The 12,701-nt window shown below is 50.5% G+C and overlaps 1 protein-coding gene across 1 annotated transcript in view; it reads right to left on the bottom strand.

Moving 5' to 3' along the window:
• Nucleotides 1–12,701, bottom strand: part of Hspa12b (heat shock protein family A (Hsp70) member 12B) — an 18,254-nt gene extending 5,553 nt beyond the window's left edge. Inside the window, exons 1-7 of the mRNA XM_021192372.2 lie at nt 12,595–12,701; nt 6,097–6,156; nt 4,359–4,456; nt 3,236–3,360; nt 1,742–1,928; nt 1,321–1,425; nt 897–1,013 (exon numbers count right to left, since the gene is read on the bottom strand). Coding sequence (XP_021048031.1) covers nt 897–1,013; nt 1,321–1,425; nt 1,742–1,928; nt 3,236–3,360; nt 4,359–4,456; nt 6,097–6,139 — 675 coding nt within the window. The 5' untranslated portion in view covers nt 6,140–6,156; nt 12,595–12,701. The remainder of the gene's footprint in view (nt 1–896; nt 1,014–1,320; nt 1,426–1,741; nt 1,929–3,235; nt 3,361–4,358; nt 4,457–6,096; nt 6,157–12,594) is intronic.

Here is a 12,701-nt window from a genome sequence, read left to right as displayed (position 1 = left end):
AGGGCTAGCCTTTCTGAACTGGTACCAGGGAGCAATGTGAGAGAAAGCAGGGCAGGCAAACGGGCAGCCTTGTTTGTTGTCTGGGGACACCTGAACCCTGCAGAGAGGCTCTCTGTGCTTAAAGTCACTCCCTTCTAGGGACAACCATAGCCACCCATCTGACCCTCAGCTATAGGCATATTGCTATCTCCAAGGAGGCCCAAGGTAGGCTTGAGATAACCTTTTGGATCTCCTAGGGGTTTGTTCCTCAAGGCTTCAGGGGCAAAGCCAAGCAACCCAACTTGCTCTGTGAGACCTCTGTGTCCCCACTGCAGAGGGTAGTGTCTGAACCCCACATTCTCTGTGGTAGGAAGACAGCACACAGTTGGCCTCCCTGTGGTCAGTTCAGCACCACAGTTGTCTACCTGTGGCATCCTGTGAAACAGGGCTGGAGCTAGACTCCAGCAAGATTACATCCTTGCAAGCCAGGCGTGGTGGCGCACACCTTTAATCCCAGCACTTGGGAGGCAGAGGCAGGTGGATTTCTGAGTTTGAGGCCAGCCTGGTCTACAGAGTGAGTTCCAGGACAGCCAGGGCTATACAGAGAATCCCTGTCTTGAAAAAAAAAAAAAAAAAAAACATCCTTTTTCCCATCCCAAGAGTCCATCTTCAACAGACTATACGAACAGTAGTCCCTGTCTTGGTCTCTGCTAGGACTATACCTCTTGTCTAGCTGCTCTTGTTTTTGTGGCGCCCCCCCCCCCACCTCCCGGGGTGGGATGACAGCTCTCCAAAGTCCCAGCATGGGGATGGTGACTATCTTTACAGATTGATTTTGTGGTCCTCCAGGTTGAAGGGTAGATGAGGTATAGGCTGCACCCAGGAGCATCTTGGGCAGGGGAGAGCGCAGTTCTCACCAGGTAGGCGGCCTCTCTCATGAACTGTTTAGCCGGTTGTTTCCAGATGGCAGGCACTGTCAGCACCCAGCGCACAGCACCCTTCTCAAGCATGCACTCGCTCTGCTCTCTCAGCTCCTGCAGTGGGGGTCAGGGGACAGCCTGAATCATTTTCAGCTCTCCCCGGGAGCTGCAAGGACTAATGAAGCCACAGTGAGGGCTTGCCAACTTGGGAAAAGCTGTTGTAGGAGTGAGAAGTCTGAACTTCCTTCACCTGGGTGGCCCAAGTCCAAGTTTGAAGAGACAGGACAGGGGACTGGAGATGGGCTGTGACCTGGCAGTGGTCACTTGTCATCTGGACACAAGGTGGGATGAGGGGAAGAGGGCGGGAGTAGGGGGCTAGGGTGTCCCCGTGCCAGTCAGTGGGTTGGGACGAGCAACACACCTGAAGGGCGTGCTCCTTGAAGAAGCGGAGGGCATGGGCAAACACCTCCAGAGCCAGCATCTTCTTCCCGTTTACCGCCTCTAGCTGGGTCTTCAAGGTAAGATCCTGGCAGAGACATGGGGCCATTCTGTAGGAGGCCGTGGCTCTGTCACCTGTGTCCCTGCTTCTCGTCCTCTTCTTCTGTTTGTTTCACATCAGCTCTGCCCCTAGCGATGGGCGGTCTTTAGTTCTGCCTCCTGCTCCCCTGACCCATCTTCACAAAACCCACAATGGGAGTCTTGCCCTCTGTCCTGCCGCTACCCCACCCTCTGGCCCCTAATTGGGCCATTCCTCTGGCCTTTTAGCTATGCCCTGCTCTCCACTAATGTCTGCTCCCTTCTCAGCTCCACCCCCTAGCAGGAGCCTGGCCACATGGGCTCACAGTGGCACTGTGAATCTTCATCTTAAACTTCTCAAAGTAGAGCCAGTCCCGAGCCTCCTCAGGGTCTAGGTCGTGGTAGTAGTCACGGGCAGTGTAGCCAAAACTGTGAAAGATGCCTTCTGGGGTCAGCAGCAGGCAAGTGGGGGTCTTCTGGTGAGCCACACCTGGGTCCCCTCCCTCCCATTTCCTGTGAAGACAAAGGCAGTCAGGGGAGCCAGAGGCAACCTTCTTTAGGTTGGGTGCTGGCCCTGGAGCCAGTTGTATGACCAAGATCAGGAGATAACTTTCCTGAGCTTTTTTTCCATCTGTAAAATGAAAATATTGAAAGTGGGAGTGTGACTGTAATCCCAGCATTCGGGAGGCTGAGGAATGACTGCCAGCCCATACTACAGAGTGACGCCACTTCTCAAAAATCTGCCCCCCCTGAATAATAATAGTACATATCTCTTAGGGTCTCATGAAAACCAAAAGATGCCAATGTACATCCCTCTATAAATGCTATCCCTGAGATCCCAATTATCCAAGGGGCCCTGAGAGACCTCTGGGCAGGGTGCCCCATTTGACCTCTCCTCCATATTATTATGAGCAACAACAAGCTATTCTTCAATAGCCTGTGTCTGGCCTCCTGGTGTGTTTCCCTGGGACCCAAGCAGAAGCTATCTCTAGGCCAGTCACTGTGTAGTCCTCAAGGTTGTTTTCCAAGGTCAAATTACTTCAAGGTCTCTTATGATTCCTTCCTTTGTTTCTTCCCTCCCTCCTTCCCTCCCTCCCTCCCTCCCTCCCTTCCTTCCTCCCTCCCTTCCTTCCTATTATTTTTGGAGCCTAGGCTTGGCATGATGGCATCTATAACCCTGTCACTGGGAGGAGGGGTGGGGCATGGGGAATCAGTGGGTCTCCATAGCTCCATAGCTAGGTAGTCTAGTCCATAGGTGAGAGACCCTGTGTCAATAAAACAAGGGGCAGAATGACAGAGGAAGACACCTGTTAGCCTGTGGCCTTAATATGCATGAGCGTGTGCACAAATACGCACTACACATATCTACACACAGTTAAAACATACACCCCCAAAGTAGGGCCCTGGGTTGGGGATACAGTCCAAGACCACTGTGTAGCATGTTTGCAGCCCTGGATTTGATGTCCAGCCCTGCAAATAAAAATAAATCCATGAAACGCAACATTCCTGTAGTGGGTAGGAGTACTGAAAATATGGCTGAAGCTCAGACTCGAGGTCTGTTCTTTAGTCTTTTGGCCAATGAGGAGTCCTAGAGACTCAAAGGGCTCTGGTAAGACCCTGTCCCTGATTATTTTTAAGAGCAGGCCTGGCCGGGCGTGGTGGCGCATGCCTTTAATCCCAGCACTCGGGAGGCAGAGGCAGGCGGATTTCTGAGTTCGAGGCCAGCCTGGTCTACAAAGTGAGTTCCAGGACAGCCAGGGCTATAAAGAGTAGGCCTATACCAGAATCTGAAGTCCCTCCTTCAGCCCAGCCGCCCATACCTCATCATGTGGATGGCCTCAGGGTCACTAGCAAAGCTGTAGGCATAGCCACTGGATGTGGTCCCAAAGTCGATGGCCACAACCACGGAGAAGGAGGCCTGCTGTGGAGCCCGGGCCTCTGGCTTCTGTAAGTACAAGACCTAAAAGTCAGGCAACGACTAAGAGGACGGCCTCTGCTTCACTGCCGGTGGCCCAGAGCAGCTTTGTCCCAGTCGCACTGGCCCTCCTCCTGGTTTCACAGCCCACCTCCAGGCTGAGACCTGGCTGTGTGCTACCAACTCTGAAGACCTAAGGCCTGTCAGGCAGCCACGAGAGTCTGGGGTTGAAATGGCAGCTCTTTAGCTTCCAGTTCACCTGACTTCTGCCCAGACTCCCTCAGCCATTTCACAGTCTGCAACTGGCCTTGCCCCAGCTGGGAGCCATTTGCTCTTCTGGGCTGCTTTCTAATATATGGATGTGCATCTTTGAACTGTTTTTATAACACAAACTGGAAGAGAGGAAGGGCCCTATTCCTGTGTAGGGTTGTCTGTACTTCTCTCCCAGGCTAGGTCTGGGCTCCCTGAGAACAAGAGGGACACCAAGCTGGGCGACCAGGACAAAGCCATATAGGGGAGGTAACCCAGGACAGCTGTGGAGAGAGAGGCTATGTCTTAGAAACTTCAACTGTGCAGTTTCTAAACATTTTGAACACTATACATCTCCCTGAGATGGGATTTAGAGTCTGTTAGGCCCTGGTTGACAGAAGCAGTTCTCTCAGGACCTAGAAAAGTCACATGCTTGCCTAAACAGGTCAACCACAGTGGCTCCCCGGAGCCATCTTGCAGTCAGAGTGAGTTAGAGCTTCTGTTTTCAATAGAATTGTTGCGCCTACAGCCCAAGGTCATGGAGGGGGGACCACAATCACTAGACCAGCCAAGTGATCCCTGACAGAGGATAACCCAGGTATGTATGTGGAGGTGCCTGGGCACAGCTGCAGTGTGTCTGGGTGCCAGAGGAGCAGGGTCAGGGAAGCTCTTTCCTCATTACATTTCTCCAGCCTTGTCCCTGTCACCATTCTGCCAGGTACCGCCCTCCTCCAGACCATCCAGACCATCAACCACCCAAATTCCCCGTCAGGGCTTACTGGAGACTGTGAAGGTGTGAGGGGAGCAATACCGCAGCTTTCCTGGGTCCTCGGGGAGCCGGGAGGGCTGGGCACTGGGGACCTCTCTGGGCTAGAGCCTGTAGGAGAGAGAGGTCAAGTCACCCCAGAACAATCTGGGGGGCAGGAGTCCGGAGTAAGGGTTCTTCTATCTGTTCTCATTGAGCCTGGCTGAGGCTAAGGGCCATTTGCTCAGGAAGGAAGACTGGAGCGGGTAGGAAGGACATGCACGACACAGGGTTAGAGTCTCCGTGTCTATCTGGATCAGTCAGAAGCAACCGTCTCCCTGGATGCTGACTTATAGATCACCTGGGCATAGCTCCCCAATTCCCCTTTAAGTACAAAGAGGAACAGGAGAGGCACGGAAGCATTTTGTAGCGAAAGACGGAGTCTAGAGGTGAGCAGGCTGGAACGATGGACAGATGGGCTCCTGTGGAAGGGCTAATGGGAACTACAGATGCTGTGACATGGGACATTTGGCCTAGAGGCTGGCTGTTCCTTTCTGCTATTAAGTTGGGCCACGTGGTTCTAATCAGGACTTGAGGGAGCTTCCTCACACCACAAAGTTACAGACAGGACCAGAAGGGGAAGGAAAGCAGCACCTACCCCCAGCCCCTCTCAACATCAGGGGATGTCCACAGCACCAGGAATTTTGATTTCCTGTCCCAGCACACATGCATACATTCACATTAGCACTGGGGGCAGAAGGGTTCTTGAGATCGCCCTGAAGGGCCAGGCCTGGGCTGGGAAGCAAAGCAATCTCCAGGAGGGTCTCGGGTCTGGTTTGAATTAGACACTTGTGGGACAGAAAGGCCAGCCTAGCGGGACACCTGTCTACCAAATCACCAGTCACCCTCATACTAAGTTTTGCTAAGGGTCATGGGATGGGATGGCACTGAGACCCTGATATTGATGGGTGGGGCTAGAAGGCTGGCAACAGAAGTGGTGGGGTCCAGCACGAAGACCTGTGTCAGTGGGTCTGATTGGCTGTATCCTGGGCCACAGCAAGCTGTGCTCCCTCAGCCCAACCAAGTGATCCTGTGATAACCCAGGCATGTATGTGTGGGTCTGTACAAAGTGCCTGGGCACAGTTGCAGTGTGTCTGGGTACCAGAGGAACAGCGAAACTACAGTTCAAGATCCCCTCTCTGGGGTGTCCAGTACAGACTAGGCCCTGCTGTCAGCTCTAATGTAAGAGGCGGTTGCTATGGCTTGATCCTGGGAAGGGAGGCAGGAAGGAAGGGCTCGGCCCACCAGGTCTTTGTGAATGGACTTCCTGAGGAGTGTTCCTCCTGCCTGCTGGCCTCCCACCCTGCAGAGAGCAGAAAGCCTCCACTCAGATGAGAGCAGATGTGTGGGGTTCAGAGCACACAAGCTCAACCTGCAGACCACTCACATCACACAGATGCTGTGCTGTGCACAAGGATCTACCTGCACACTCACAAAGGGTCCCATGCACACACTTGCACAAAGCACATGCCAGGCCTTTTCATACAGACAAGAGGATGCATGTACCCACACACAGAGGTCTCTGAACAGATACTTTGTATACATAGGCCACCCCTGCACACATATGCATACACCACACCACACACACACAGTGGAATTTATAGAATGGCTCTCAGGAACCTCTGCTGAGAGAGGCAACAGGGGGCAGTAGCTAGTAATCTCCATCCGGAGGCAAGTGGGGTGGTGGGCGGGGTGAGCAGAAGAGGTCTTACTGATATACAGCCCTTGCAGGCCCATTTCTGGGACAGTCAGCATCCTTGCAGTCTCTGTAGCTGTGGACAAGAACAAACAAGCAAAATGAGACTTCCTTCTCCGCTGCTCTTTCACTATTCCTGCTATTTCTTTACTCTGTTCCAGAGTCCCCTGACACTAATCCCCGGCCTCACGCCATTTCTCCTAAAAACTCTTGAGTGTGTCTCTCTTGGAGATAAAGGTGTCATCACATTTTGAAAACCACCTAACTAACAATTCTGTTATCATATCTAACCAAATTCCTTTATGTCATCTAAAGCTCAGCCTCCATAGGCCAGGCTTGCTCAAAAGTGATCGTTGCTCTGTAGGAACTACATATATATATATACACTCACACACTCATATGCACACATATTTCCATCACTTACTAAAGATAGAAAAAATTTGAATAGTAATGAGATGAATATGCTTGCTTCTTTTTTACAATGAAAATTAAATCTTAGCGAGGCATGGTGGCTCATGCTTCTACTCTCAGCACTCGGAAGGTGAACACAGGACGATCAGGAATCCAAGGTTCACCTTGGCTACATATCAAGTTGAAGGGTAGTCTGTGCTACATGACACCTGTCTCAACAAAACCAATACACAAATAAATATTGGCTGAATATTTGATGTTGCAGGATGTAAAGTATCTTCAACATTTGTCAGGGTTGACTGATATTTTGATTTTATAAGGACACAGGACAAAATGACAGAAGTATTTTTAATTCCATTTCAGAAACTGCAGGAAATTCTGTTCTAATCTCAAGTCAAAATTCATTCATTTATTTATTTTTAATGAAATTCAACTCAGCAACTCAAACGGTAATCTTTAAAATCAGACATCATCATGGCTGAAGAGATTGCCCAGTGCTTAAAAGCTGCTCCCAAAGCCGGCGTGGTGGCGCACGCCTTTAATCCCAGCACAGGCAGAGGCAGGCAGATTTCTGAGTTCAAGGCCAGCCTGGTCTACAAAATGAGTTCCAGGACAGCCAGGGATATACAAAGAAACCCTGTCTCGAAAAACAAAAAAGAGCTGCTCCCAGAGGAACAAGGGTCAATTCCCAGCACCCACACAGCAGTTCACAACCATCTGTAATTCCAGTTCCAGGGGAATCCGATGTCCTTTCCTGGTGTCTGGGGGCACCAGGCATGAAAGTGATGCACAGACAGGCACATGCAGGCAAAAATATCCATACATGAAGTAAAAAGTCATAAAAATCAAACATCCTTTAAAAAGCAAAAACAAAAACAACCAAAAGAAACCCACCATTTTTTTCTAACTTAATACAATCCAGTGATGTTTATCCTGAGGGAAGCTGGTAGAATGTTAAAAGTCTTTGTGTTCTGTAATTAAACCAGCATGTTTCTATAAGGAGTCATGTAGTAGTTACACAATATTGTGTGTACAGTAAAAACACTGTTACTCCTATCACAGAACAGCCTCAAATCTGAACTGAGGTGTTTCTGTCAGCTTCCACTAGCAACTCGTGGTGGACGGGCATGCATGGTGCAAACGGAGTGGTGTCTTCAGAACCAAGGTTGCTGTGGGCCAGCACTGCCAGAGACAAGCATATTCATTCAGATTTTGATTTTGAAGTAAATTTTGGTCATTGACCATTCAGCCAACTTATTGTTGCCAAATTTTCATATTATCTGCTTTAGTCAGGACTCCTCAGAATGGGATCACCTGCTGTGGTTTAGGAAACTGTGCTCTGTACCTGCTCTGGGAACTCAGGTGACCATGATCAGACAAGCATCAGAAAGTAACGCTGACAATGCCATAGGCATAGTAAGGATGTAACTATGACGTCACTGTGGGAGAGACCTGGGCTGGGCCCTCCTTTAGACTTGGTTTTATGTGAAGGACAACAGGAAATCTAGGAGGTTTGGAAGTTCAGGGTCAGATGGAGCATGACCATGTTTGCAGTTTGGTGCCTCTGAGTGCAGAACAGTGTGCAGGTGGGGAAACCAGCCTGGTCGCCATGCGTCTCCAGGCTACAGCTGACAGTGAATGTGCACCTCAGAATGAGTGGAGACATTTCAGGGGCAGTGGTTTGAATCAGCAGAACTAATCAGATCAGTTAAGTGAGCCATGGGAGACAACTTGTGTGCCTTTAGCTGGGGGATGAAGGGGAAGGTAGAGAAGACAGGCTGCAGGCCTGGCCGAGGGCAGAAAGGGGCAGAGTGTGGATACAGTTTCAAACGGAGGTAAAAACCCAAGCAATCAGATATGTAGTCTGGGGATGGGGAGAAGTCTGTGAGTTGGAGGTATGTGTTAGAGAGGCGTTGCCATGGGAGTCTAGAAGGAAGAATGGGAGGGAAGGGAAGAGAAAGGTCACCTGGAGGCTGGGCATGTGGAAGTAGGCTTGGCGAGGACCATGACAAGCCCAGCAAGAGAAGAGGGTGAGGGTACGTGATTTTAAGAAGTCTTTAAACAAACTAGAGAGATGGCTCAACAGTTAAGAGCATTTGTTGTTCTCATAGAGGACCTGGGTTCTGTTCTCAGCACCTACACGGTGGCTCTCATTCATCTACAACTCCAGCTACAGGAGATCCAGCCCTCTTCTGACTTCTGTGGGCATCAGGCACACATGCAGGTAGAATACTCACACAAATAAAATAGACAAATAAGTAAAAAATTTAATGAAGTCCTTAAGACAGCAAACACCTGTCCTCCTGGGCCCAGACAGATAACCCCAGATACAGCCGAGCAAGAGACCAGACAAGCTTGGCCGAGAAGGGCAGACATGAGGACCTGGACGGAAGCAAGGGAGGTTATGTGTTCATGAATTTTCATTTTAAAACACATTTTTAAATTTCTAATTATTATTTTGGAGGGAAGAAGTTAAAGATGGGGCACACACGCCTGTGGTCACATGGGAAGTCAGAGGACAACTTCTAGGAGTCCCTTCTCCCCTCCCACCTTTCCATGAACTCCAGGGATCAACTTAAGACGTCAGGTTTCTGTGCTTTTACCTCATGAGCCAGCTTGCTGGTCTGAGTTGATTTATTGGCCCACCGTTATTTATTAATTACTATTAGATTATAAATATAATTATTATAAACCATGGTTATAGTTTGGTTCCTAACATGGGAGGTATTTGAACTTGAATTTGTTAGGTTCTAGGGCCTAAGCTCTATGCAAGTTCCTCCAACTCATCTGTAGTTCTGTTACTCAGTGTGGTCTCAGAGGCAGCACCAGCAGTACTGTCCTACCCAGGGGCTTATGGTATGCAGACTCCATTGCTGACCTGCTGAGTCAAAACATCTCTCCCTCTCCCTCTCCCTCTCCCTCTCTGCCCTCCCTCCCCTCCCTCCCCTCCTCCTTCCTTCCTTCCTTTCTTCCTTCCTTCCTTCCTTCCTTCCTTCCTTCCTTCCTTCTCTCTCTCTCTTTCTTTCTTCCTTCCTTCTCTTTCTCTTTCTCTCTCTCTCTCTCTCTTCCTTCCTTCTCTCTCTCTCTCTCTCTCTCTCTCTCTCTCTCTCTCTCTCTTTCTTTCTTCCTTCCCCCCCCTCTTGTTTCTTTCTGAGTCAGTTTCTTTGTATAGCTCTGGTTGCCTTGAAACTCGCTCTGTAGACCAGGCTGGCCTCAAATTTAGAGATCTGTCCACCTCTACCTCTCAAGTGCTAGGATTAAAGGCATGGGCCACCACTGCCAACCAGAACCTATATTTTAATGAGATTTCTAGGGTCATTCAGATTCTCCTTATCATTTAATTAACCTTCAAGTGTTCTCCATGCTTGGTGGCCTGCAAACATGGGCGACTGTTCTTATCTATGAGCCTGGCTACTCCTTTAAACAAAGGTGGAGGCTGCTCTCTGTAGCCTCATCAGGAAGTTTTGTTAACAGAACACAGGCAGACACAGAGGCCGGCAGCGGCACACCCATGCACACCCTTGCTCACACACCATCTGAACACACCCAGCCCCATCATGGAAAGGCAGCCAGAGTATCAAAGACTCCTGTCTATCCAGGGTACCCTGTGTGGTCAGCACCATGGAGATTTCTAGACTCTCGGAGAGGCTGCTCCAGGGTCGGAATTAAGGAAGGATGAGGGCTGTGGCTCTGGGATGATGCAGAGAAAAGGCAGAGCTAATGGAGGGACCCATAAGAGCCCCGGGAGTCAGGGCAGAGCCCACCTCAGGGTGAGAGGGTCCACTATAGCTGGATAGCACTAACTATCCAGAGCTGACAATGGAACTCAGTTGTACATCCACTTACAAAGTGATGTTAGCTCGAAAGCAGCCACTCTAGGAATATTTACAGCGAAGAAATTGGCAAAAACTACAAATCAGGCTTTTCTCTTTCTTAGAGAACTGACTGTATTTACTGGCATGTTGCTGTTTTAAAGCCCACTGTAACACATACTGAGCATTTGTCATAGACTTGAGCTAGGTACTGAGAACCACTTAGATGGATGGATAGATAGATGGACGGACGGATGGATGGATGGATGGATGGATGGATGGATGGATGGATGGATTTTCTGGGCCATGCTTATTATTGGAAGGTGAAAAATAACCTTGAACTTCCAAGAGACAAAGACTGAGTTGTTAATCTAAGGCTAAATTCCATGTCACAAGTAGATGCCTGTGCCTCCCACTATGGCCCACTCTGGCACCTGACATGAGTGTGTCACCTCTCTGTACCTCAGTGTAATGGGTAACACTGGGCTTGTAAGGACCAGGTCCAGCTATGACAAGTGCAGGGAGAGGCAGGGAGCTGGGAGTGTGTGGACAGTGCCCTCTGCTTCTCTGTGTGGATTAGTACTGGGTCTTACTAGGAATTTTATTGTACCTACCCTGAGTTCTTTTTGACAGAGAGAGGTAGGAACTGAAACACATTGTGACAGAGTTTCCACAGGTCCCTAAGAGGTGGTGGTAAAGGACTTGCTGTGCGAGGACACGCATGTGTCCTGTGTGTCTTCAAGACCTTCCCACTGCACCATGCATGTGTACCCAAAAACACTCGAGGAGAATACTGACTGAGGGCTTGGGACAACTTAGCTCCCATCAGCTAGGCCAGTGTATAGAGTTGGAAGCAGGTGGAGGCAGACCCCCATCCCGGGGAATTTCTAATTTCACAGTGCCAACATCGGAGTTTGAGAGTCACTGAGTAGAATAAGTTGGTTTACAGAAAGTCACCCTATTTCCCAGTGGAAAATGCATGCCAAATCCAGACCCAGACCCATTTAGCCCTGACTATGGGCAGCTCTTAACTCTTGGCCTCATGACTCCGACTCTTCAGATTCACCCTGACCTACATCCCCGATTACTGTCTGACAGACCTTCTGTCAGACACTGAGGTCCAGGACTGGGTGTGGCCAAGTGGGAACTCAGACTTCTCCAGCTCCCAGAGTAGCCTAGAATCCTTTTGCCCGATGGACACAGTTCTCCAAGGGTCTCTTCTTTCATGGGGTGGTTAGGCTGCGCGTCTGTGAGAACTCTACAGGTGCGTCTCGCTGGGCTTCCTGTTTCTATGTGATGCCCATGAGAACAAAGAACCCACTCAGATCTTAACAGGTCCCTGCCTCTCAGCCTAGCACCCTGCCATCCCTTTATTGCAACAGGACTGTCAGCAGGCTACGGTCAACTGGGGCCACAGGATCAGATCAGAACTGGCAGCCAAAAGGCTGCCCCACCCTATGAGGAGATGACTTCAAGGAGAGGGGACCAGGAAAAGGCTGTGGAGTGAGGTGGCTACTCCCTCCCGTGATGGCTAGGGGTGATGGGAATGGCCACGGGCGGCCCCTCTCTGCCTCAGCTCTGCTTCTTAGGCCTGCACCACCGCTCTGGGTAACCTAATCATCCCGTCATCAGGGGAATAACCAGCTCACAATCTCTGTTCCACCAACACCTAATGCCTGTTCATCCAAGCCGCTCTCTCCAATGAAAATTTTCACTCTTCATGGCTCCATCTGTTCCTGGCAGTTGAATAAGTGTTCCTTTCTTCTCTTTTCTCCGTCAACAGACTTACTCCACAGATAACTCCTCTAACCTTATAGAAGCTCAGACCCCACCCAACTTGGATTCCCACCCTTAGCCTCTTTGAGAGAAACCTGAGGTCTCTGGAATGTTGACATCCTGATCACCCTGGACGCTCTCCCACATCCCTGGATCTCAGTGACTGGCGTCTCCTGAGGCAATCCTTGACACAAATACATTCAACTCCTTGTCTCACTTCTGGCCTAGGCAGCAGGTCCCCACAACTGGTTAAGTGAGCAGGCCCCAGTCCACAGCGACTATCCTGCCAGGCCCCACCCCACCTCCCCTGCAGCAGTTGCTCCAGACCAAAACTCCAGTGGAGTTCCATAGCCCCAGGTAGGAGCCAGAGCTCAGTTGCCTCCCCTTGTCCAGGCCAGCGGGCCCGCCTCCTTGAGGAGCTTGCAGACCTGCCCCCACCCAGCCAGTGGGCTCACAGCTCCCCAGGGCAGCCTCTGCAACTCTCCGGGAAGCCCAGAGGTCCTTCCCCAGCTCACCTCCGCCCCTCGGACAGCTCCGCCGGGTCTTGTCGCCTGGGTGCTAGCTCAGAGTCCTGCAGCGGAGCCTACAGTGGACCTCGACGTGCGCCAGGCCCGTCTCTGCA

Source organism: Mus pahari, chromosome 3 (assembly GCF_900095145.1).
Source record: "Mus pahari chromosome 3, PAHARI_EIJ_v1.1, whole genome shotgun sequence".
Classification (NCBI taxonomy): domain Eukaryota; kingdom Metazoa; phylum Chordata; class Mammalia; order Rodentia; family Muridae; genus Mus; species Mus pahari.
The sequence above is the reverse complement of the archived record's forward strand: the minus strand, read 5'-3'. Positions and strand labels throughout refer to the sequence as shown.